At 36.6% G+C, this 10224-nt stretch overlaps 1 protein-coding gene across 1 annotated transcript; it reads right to left on the bottom strand.

Moving 5' to 3' along the window:
* Positions 1–375: 375 nt before the first annotated feature.
* Positions 376–10222, bottom strand: LOC110382632 (uncharacterized). Its single transcript, XM_021343291.3, has 5 exons — positions 9870–10222; positions 9691–9763; positions 4700–4842; positions 4314–4390; positions 376–4201 (listed from the first exon to the last, which is right to left on the bottom strand). The coding sequence occupies exons 1-5, from the start codon at positions 9909–9911 to the stop codon at positions 3526–3528; spliced, it is 1011 nt and encodes a 336-aa protein (XP_021198966.1). The 5' UTR covers positions 9912–10222; the 3' UTR covers positions 376–3525.
* Between the last annotated feature and the right edge of the window lie 2 nt (positions 10223–10224).

Genomic DNA, 10224 nt, shown 5'->3' with positions numbered 1-10224 from the left:
TTTGATAAGGTTTCTCGAGGCCAGAACACACAAGTCGGGCACCTATGGCCGGTAAAAAAGCTCCCGTTAAATAAATGCACGATTAAAAAAATACAAATGAACCTATTCATTTGATTCCATAAATTCTAATTAAAATCAAGAATTTGATATTTCGGAGTTCCTCAAGGTACTATCTTTGGACCCATGTTGAATAAGTAGTTATTCTTGTCTTGAAGCTTGCTTGTCCGTGTAAGTTACTAGTGGCAATGGGATAGCCGAACTGTATGAATAATACGTGAGGTCTACTGCTCAACCACAAAGCGTCAAATTAACGATGATTCCTGTTAACAGAAAAAACGTCAAATTGTAAGGAATTGAAACAAAAACACAAGTACATACGTATCACCAATTGTATTTCTAATCATAATTTACAACATATAACATACATTTAGCATTGTACACAAAGTCTAACGTTCGTACAATCACACTTTTATACATATTGCTTATTTTTGGACGCAGATCCCATTCAAAACGGGGTTTAAGGTAAAGATTCCTATTTTATACACAAGATTTGTAAAAAAGTGAAAACTTCGCGGGAAAATGTATGCCAAAAAGCATGCAAGAATCATTTTAAAATATGAAAATCTTTCAAATAATTCATTCAATTGGATATTTGCAAAAATGAAAACGCAATAACGTGATAAAAATCTCAAATACTTAAGAAGCTAAAAGTAGCCTTTATAAGTCATGTTTTTACAACATTTAGATACGAAAATAAGACCACAGCTTTTCTTAGAATACACCAGCCATAAGCCTAGTAGGTATTTTGTGAAATTGAACAGATAGGTCATTCCTATGACAAAAATACAGCTAAGGATGTTCAAACCCAATTGACTAACAGCCGACGAATGTGAGCGAACGTTACGCAATTTATTGTATTTCTATACATATTCACTTTTTCGTTCATATCTAACCGACGATACCTATGTTATGCGTACCTAATATTCATAGACGCTGACATTCGGCGACTGACAGTCAGTTTGGTTTGAATGCAGCCTAAGGGTCCATTCAGACAGACAGGCTCGGAGAGGAGAGCAAATTCTTAACACGTTGAAAATTGAGTAGGTACTTAGTATTTGTAGTAAGGTTTATTTTTGCATGTGCACTGCTTTTGTCATTAAGAATGCTCAAGGCGCTCGGTGTGAAATGATAAGAGAAGCTGACCGGCTCAGATCGCGTACTTTTTCTCGGTCTTTCAGATGTCTGGCTCCGATTGCATGCTCTTTCAGCTGATTCCGGTCTGTGTGAAAAGAAAAATGCGCGCCGATGCTCTCCGAGCCGGTCTGTTTGAACGGACCCTAAGTCTGTGGTCTCATGAAAAAGCTATGCTGTATAGCAATATAAAAAGTATTCGTGCATATTTGGCCTCGCAGCAGGTAAGAATTTTATAATCAGTAAAGCACGTTCTTCTAACATTCTGTTATACAAACTATGTTCAGAACAGTATAATATACAATAGTTATACATTTTGTCACACAATGTTCAGACCATTCGGCAGTTTGTGAGTTTTCAGTAGAACTATGCAAAGTGAACAGAGTTAGGAAATTATTTCGATTGATAAACTAGTCTTTCGCCAGCCGTTTTTACGCTTTCCTGAGGGAACTACTTCCTCTGGCAGGATAAATAGTAGCCAATATACTATTCTGATTTATAAGCTACATTACTGCCAATCATCATCATCATCCGTTCAGCTGTTTGCACAACAGCATGTAACAAACATGTACACGAATTTTCGCCTGTGATGCAAATTAGGACTAGCAGTAATTTGTATCTATTATCTTTTCGAGAAGTTTAGGCTTTGCATAGTACACTGAAAATTCACCTTTAATCACACATTTTTCCAACAATTTTCTTCCCCAATCTCATATTTTATCTCTCTGTACAGTCAACAGCATTTTTTTGCATTTTTGAAGATTTTAGTAGGAAGCAATCGTTGTTCTAAATACATTTTTTTATAATTATTAGTAAGTTTTCGTTGACATTAAAACTATTGGTTTTGATGCTGACTGCACAATATATTGTCGACACAATCTTGTTCATTCTTTTATAAACATTTTCACTCTCATTCGCATTACAATTTATTTTAACCTTCTATAAAACTGGGCGCTTGTTTCTTTAATGTGAATTATGTCTCAATCACTTTAAATATTTCGAGACAAAAATAATTCCAGTTTCTTTGTATTTCTACCAACACGGAATAAATAACAAATGGAGTGCTCAATGGAAACTGTCGTATTTACCAAGCTAAATGTATGACTATGGAATCAACAGTATTATACAGATTCACATTTACTTATTTGTTTCCAAGTATTTGCACCATCCATTTGTTAACTACTCTGTGGCTTAATAAACAAAAAACTAAAATTTTGTTATAGCATTTATTTCTTTATTTACAATTATTTTGCCAGCTTAACAATGCAGCACGTACAATCGGCAAAAAATTCGCCTTTACAAAACTTTTTTTACCCAACTTTCAGGAAGTTGTCTCTTAGGTTTTAAGACTTTGAAATGTTTGCACATTTGCTTACTTTATCTTTCATACTACACATAAATTACATAACAGTCCCTTTTTAATGTCATCGTTACATAATCAAGCTCACATATGACATATAATATTTTACAATGAAACATATACGTTAGACATAATGTGATACTAAAATAAACAATCTCAATCTGACAGAGAAAACAAACGTTACTCACGCGAATAGCGAAAAAGTGGGGTATTCGTAAAATTTATTATTTTTTCAAAAAAAGACCCATGTTTATTTGCTTAACCCTAACTTGAGCGATCGCAGTATATTGAAATCTTACGACTGATAGTGCAAAAGGTGCTTTTCAAATAAGCAACTTTATTTTTAATGCTTCTACTAAAAGACTAGGCAAACTGAAAATCACATATTTACGAATACCCCACTCTATCGCCTATAAAAACATATTACATTTGAAAACTTACCATTCATAAATCTAAATTGGTAAACAACTTGACTGGACCGCGATATTCATTATCCGCAATTAAAATAAATTTAATAACAATCATGTTATTTGTTGCAATAAAAAAATAACACATTACAAATATGATAATAAAAATCCTTATAAACATTATACAAATATTCGATACCTTTTGTGAATGACGAAATAAAATAGAGCGATTTAAAAGCTTGTTGACAACCATCATGAAAATACATTGCAAAGTATTAAAGTCAAAGATGAGAAACTATTATTTTACTTAACGCATTGGGCTTTTTATGGACACATAGTGTTCGACTTTAACACCAAATGAAAAGTTAAGGCGTTTTTATTTTCAAGACAAAATATCATGTACCTAGAACCTGGCACTCCATTCTTTAATACTCCGTGTCAACAAGTCAAATCATAAGTCGTTGAGTACATAACTATTAGTTAAAACCTAAACATTAAAACATCGAATACGGACAACAAATATCGCACCAAAAAAAACGTAAAACAAAAACAAAATTACATACATACTCAGGTATCATAGTCTTCATCGATCTGTAGATTTCCAGAATTCAAACTGTCTATATCAACTGGGGGCGCCTGGATCGGCTTAATTTCAATCTTTTTCACTTCGGGCCTACCCGATTTGGAGTTTTGCCTATGGATTTGTCGTAAAGAATTCTCTTTTTTAGGTACACTGACTATAGCAGCAGTGTCGAGCAACTTTATCTCTGGATTTGTTAAATTTTTCGTAAAATCTATATTTAGTATAGGCGTGATTGGCGTGACAGGAGTCCTAGGTGCTACAATTGGTTTCTCTATCACCGCTGGCTTTGGCACCATGTCTATTTTAAGAGGTTCGGGAGTGTAACTCGTTGACGGTTGAGGACTTGAGTACGTAGGGTTGAGCTTGATCACACTTCTGTGTTGGACCTCGTCGGTTAATAACGTCTCTTGGTAAAAGTTTGCGGTAACAACCGGTTTTTCTTCTGTTGACTTCTTTGATAGGTCTATGGCTGTATCTAGTGAGGTTGAGGTGACGGTCTCGGTTCGCGCTAGTTTGCTTGGGGGTTCCGTCTCGGTGGACAGTGCTCTCCGCACGGGGTCCCGGGGCGGTTGTAAAGGTACTATTTTGACGTCACTACTGCTCGAACTGTTGGAATCTTCCCGCGCTATCCGCCGGGGAGGGACGGGCATGTCCGAAAATCTGTTGAAGACATGAGTTTGTTTGTTGAGAAATTAAGAAAATGTTGCAATCCTTTACAGGTTCAAGGTGTATTTACTGCCACTTAATACAGTGCTAAGCTATAAAGACTTACCTAGAAGAATTCGGAGAGCTTTCAGCACTCATCATTTCTTTTTCTTCCGCCACTGAGACATCTGGGATATTCTTCACCTGGAAATGATAAAACATTGCGTTTTAGTTCACTCTCTATTGCATATCTGTTAAGGGAGGCTATGCTAATTACCCAGGACTCTTTCTTTGTTTCATAAAAATAATGTAATAACAAAGACAATTTAATAGGCTTCGCAAACAAAGAAAATTGTGGCGCTGTGATAGGACTCATGAAATTCACTGTAAATATAGAAATAATTCTGAGGACAAGTAATGGTCCACCAAAAGGACTTTATTGATAGTACAGAACTAAGAAAAAATAAGAATAAAGTTTCCCTAATATTACAAGATTTTCTCCAAGTTACTCACCAGATCCCTAAGGAAGTCGAACCTGGACTCTGCCAGGATGCACTGCTTAACGTGCGAAGGGCTGAGGGTCTTCGCGTGCCGCGCCATCGTCACCTGCATTGCCTTGCTGAGCAGAGACTCCACAAACAGCTCCAATGTTCGCGGTGTTGGTTATAATAGGGCTGAGTTAAGGAGTTTGGGAACAATTTTGAAGAAAATACACCTATACAAAAATCCCACAATATCCCATTTGGTGCCGGCCTAGTGGAATAGGTATTAAATATCAAAGTCAAAAATAATTTATTCAAACTTGGCTGCGAAACAGCAATTTCGATCGTCAAAAATTTACAAAAGACAGCCCAAAACGCCCACCCTTCACCACTTTCTAAGTGAAAAAGTGTGAAAAAGTCCCCAGTGACACATGTCACCTTATAAAGGTCGCCGGAAGACGCTGGATGCAGGTCGCCTCCAACAGGTATCTGTGGAGATCTAAGGGGGAGGCCTTTGATCAACAGTGGACGTCCTATGGCTGAGGTGATGATGATGATGACACATGTCTGTCTGTAGATGTCTTCGGAGAAAGGGCAACAACATCTCCGAACCTTAAAAGTATCCCCTATTGCGCTCACCAGCACTCATGCCCAGTGCAGTGAGTATGTATTCCAACATTGCAGTTGAAAACTCTCAACTTTATTTACGAACGACTTATTATTGTGAGGAATTCTTTTCTGCTGTGGTAACAAATATTTTAATTTCAGAATGTTGAACCATAGGAAGAAAATTAATAGACCTCCAGATTTTAGTTTATTTTCAAAATACCTACCTTTCTTTACTGTGTACCACAGCTAAGGCAATTTACATACATACTATAATTTCTTGTTCTTGATTTAAATACCTACATGATAACTATCACCGAAACCGGAGAAACCGAATTTACACAAATTGACGGTTTTTCCGATTACAGATTGCTTCCGTTTCGTGGTCAATTTTTAATACATTACAATATATGTTTTGAGAGCAAAGTTTAATGTTTACAATCTGGGGTTTTTCCTTGACTATTGATAACTATCTTAACCACAGATCCATTTTCTCTAATATAAAGTCTAATAACGCCAGTAACCACTTAAGCAAGGCAAACTACTTATATTATTATAATAAACATCCTACAGGATCAAAAACCCGCTTAAATCATCAGAAATCAATAATTTTCGTCAACATCATTCTTCTCATTATGCCTACAACGAAACTTTCAAAGCTTTATCAAAAACTAAATCTGTGTTGACTACTCGAACAAAGGAACATATTTTCAGCATGTCATCGAACAACGCATACAGCGCATTTTTGCGTGATAAATGATAACGCAGAAATAAATAAGATAATAGGGTGTAAAAACACTCCTGTGAACCTCTAAAATGTGGTTGGATGACAATTAAAATGCAAAGTGCATTGGTGCAAGGAAATCCTTTGATGGCTCATTTATGCCTGTAGCACACCTCCGCTGCGAAACCCAAAGGGCGAAACCGCCATAGTTTCGCTGTGAGTTGTGAGTTGTTGAGCGGTGAAACAATAGCGAAATTCCCTGCTCTAACGTACAAAACTGACTATGACGTTGTCTCCTTCTAACATGATTTCGCTCATTTGCTTAGGCGCCGTCTACATCTCCGCCCGTTGTCCGCCAGTTGTCCGCCAGGGCGGAGATGTAGACGGCGCCTAAGCAAATGAGCGAAATCATGTTAGAAGGAGAAAACGTCATAGTCAGTTTTGTACGTTAGAGCAGGGAATTTCGCTATTGTTTCGCCGCCCAACAACTCACAACTCACAGCGAAACTATGGCGGTTTCGCCCTTTGGGTTTCGCAGCGGAGGTGTGCTACAGGCATTAGGCTGTTGACCACATGAAACCCAGAGATCATCCAATATAGTTTCGGATAGGACGATAAACTGTAGTATTGGGTTTGCCGGGAAACTGGGTTGAAGATGTCAGATAGGCAGCCTCTCCTTGAAAACACTGGTACTCAACCGCATCCAGTTAGACTGGTAGCGGACCCCTACATAGTTGGGAAAAGGCTAGGCCGATGATGATGATGATCATAAGTCCAATATCCCTTAAAATGAACCATCGATAAGAGTGCTCAGAAACCGGCCATTTAAGACGATCTTCATCCTGCACAAGGAAGAAGCAACGTGATACATCTCGAACTGTATTCGTGTTGTATTGAGTGTAATAGTCCTATTCTGGTACACATGACTAATTGTATCATCCGTGCGACGCCTCTGACGTCACGATTCATTGCCAGACAGGATCGCTGCACTGTTCACTGTACATTTTTATATCTTGCATGCAGGATGAAAATATGTGGGAAGACAAGGCTATTTTGGGGCATATTGACGCTCTCAGGATATGAGATATAGTATGACTGTCTCGGGACAAATTTTCTTCGATTTTCCAGATATTAAATTCCAAAAATCCACATCCATACTTGGGTGGACAAGATTGAATTTGGAAAGGTCCCTGGCAAGGTGGAAATTAAGCCACTTATTCTTAGCATGGAGAACTTGTGAGCCCATAGGCCAAGAGTATGTTCATATGGAAAATCAAATGGAAATCCTGAATAATTCACTCCATAATTTGACATTGTAACGAATAGCTATGCAGTATAAGAAATAGATAAGCTAATTCAGACTGACTGGATTCATACATTTTTTTACTCCATTCTAGCTAACATATCATATTAAACTTCCTACCTACGCAAACACTGAAACATGAGTTGCTAAGCTCGAAATAGAATACTCTTTATCTCCTATAATTGGGTACATATAGATGCAAAAATATACAGCAGACATCAAAATGCACACACGTAATTCTAACTTCCTTTTTTGCGATGACATCAGTACATAAATGTACTGCATCCTTTATAGGGCATGAGGTTAGCTTCAGAGATAACTTGGGCACTCATCATTGTTCTAGAATTTTCTGCGGCAAGGTCAAGAATCAGTGTAATTAGATAAGTAATATTATTTACTATGTAAGTTTCAGTTCTTCTCGTAAAAATCGCACAGGTACAGGAGAAAAGCTAATAAGCAAAAGGTCAAAGGTTAAAATGCGCTTTGTGCAGTCAGTTTCTGGATGGGTAATATATATCAATATTCGTCTCACGTCACGTCGTCAACGTCACAGAGTATACCAACTAATATATAACAGCGTTATTCCTTTCCCGCGCTAGAATCATTATCCATCTAGCTTTTGACTCCTTGGAAAGGTTGGCAGACTTTCTGGCTTCGTAGTGATTTTCTAAACGTAACCTTGACCCACAATTTAAGGCTGTCATGACCTACATCTAATAAGAGCGGCCCCAGGATCGATCCCTGCAGAACACCGACAGCCAATGCAAATGTAATGGTGAAAGTGGGACTGACTTCTCGACCTTTGTATTTATTCCTTTGTTTCAGGCAACCAGGACCATAGAAAATACAAAAGTACATTATGTACATCATAACAATATCTATATTAACTCAATTGAACCTTTTTGAATATGGGCAACGCAGCCCTAGGTCAAACACAGACATACAATTGGCTAAATTTATTTGTGTTAATCAAACACTGAGGCAAAGCCATCTCAATTAATGTAATTAATGAAGCAGACTGCTAATATTGACTCATATGTTACTAATTTAATTAATTAAAAATATTGTTCTCCTTTTAGTAGTTAAGTAGATAAATTGATAATTAAATATACTGTTACAATAAAGAGGAAACATTTTTTGTTTATTTGTACTGTAAAGACTCCGAAACTAGTCGACTGATTTGAAAAATACTTTCACTATCCCCCATGGGAGGCGCATGAAAAGAGCTACTAATTCATAATTTTCGAGCATAGTTCCTGGATATCTACAGATTCACAGAAAAACGAATATTATATTATTTCGTGGATTAGTTTCTTCCACTTAAAAGTGAAATCGGAGGAATAGGGTCTCGTAATTAAACTCTAGGTCATCATCATCTGCCTAGCCTATTCCCAACTGTTTTAGGGTTGGCTTTCAGTCTATTGGGATGCAGCAGAAAGGCAGTGTTTTACAAGGAGTGACTGCCTAACTGACCTCAACTCAGTTATCCATGGAACCCAATACCTCATGGTAAGACTGGTGGTCAGACTCTCTGGATTCTGACTAACTGTGACTACTGCCAAGGATGTTCAAACGATAGACGGGACCTAATGTTTCTCATGTTTCTGAAACACATAATTTAACTTTGGGTATCAAAACCTAAAAAGGGAAACCAGTGACCAAGTTACGCGCAAAGACAATTTATTTATGAAAATTAAATACAGTCAAACTGTTTATGGCAACATCATTTAAAACGATATACTGGTAAAATTGACCCATATCCAAAGGTCCTAGCTCGATGCTATTCCTTTCACTGGTTATTACAACTATTGGGTTCTACGAGTAAATATGGGCAGTTCCTTCAATATCGTTGTAACAGATTTTGATTGTATAATAATAACTCTTTACGATATTCCCCCTACTTTTTAGTAATATTTGTCTTAAAACCTAGACTAATTTGTAACCAATAATGCATAGTTGAATCATAATAAGCTATTGGTATTAATCCTGCTAGGGTCAGTGTTTGTTTATATTATCAAATCTTCAGCATTTCATAAATAAAGTTTCAATTTGTTTAAAAATCCAATAAGATTTAGCTTCATAGACCCAGAGAATGTGAGAAATGTGAATATTTTCTTTTTTACTGTCAACAACATTGAATTCATACAGCCAAGATAAAACAAACAAACCTCTCTAAAACTAGTTTGTGATTATGTAAACCACCAAATAGGTTGGTTAAAGGTTTTTGTAGTCTTGGACAAGTTAAACATTTTGTCCTTAGTAATTAAAATTGTAACGTATGGAGCTAATGAAAGCCAAAATGAGTAAATGAACATTCCAACAATGTAAATACATACGTGTTCTAAAACGACTAATACAACAATATAACAGTGCTATTTAAAAAGGATATAGATTATGATTGGCACTGCCTGGGCAACTTTCCCCACTTCCTCATCAGTCTGCATAATCTTCTTGATTCGCCCCTACAAACAAACAATGTCATGATATCACCAATCTCTCAAAATTATTGACGAAAACAAAACCAATTTTCTCTTTGTTACTGTCGTTTTTGAAGGTTTTTTAACTTACGGCTGGAAACCTTGCATTGTATTTTCTTTTCTTGGAAGGCATTGTGGCAATCCGTTCACTTTAACACCAATTAAATGATAAAATTAGCTCACTTCACCATCAGAATGTTAACACTTCTCGCGCATTTTTGAGGTTAGAAAAGGGGGACGTTCGCTGCCCACTTCATTTATATACGAATTTGACAGTTTCTCCACCATTTTTTATGGTCAATTTATGATTATCCACGTAATCCACAATAGTGATGAGTGAATTAAATAATGAGTAACAACATTTTAACTATCGCAAAGTCTAAACAAGGAAAGTTCATTGGGTATTTAATTTATTTCCATTTCAAACCTTGTTTATAATTAAATTG

Source organism: Helicoverpa armigera, chromosome 28 (genome assembly GCF_030705265.1).
Source record: "Helicoverpa armigera isolate CAAS_96S chromosome 28, ASM3070526v1, whole genome shotgun sequence".
NCBI lineage: Eukaryota > Metazoa > Arthropoda > Insecta > Lepidoptera > Noctuidae > Helicoverpa > Helicoverpa armigera.
This window is presented reverse-complemented; position numbering and strand designations above follow the sequence as displayed.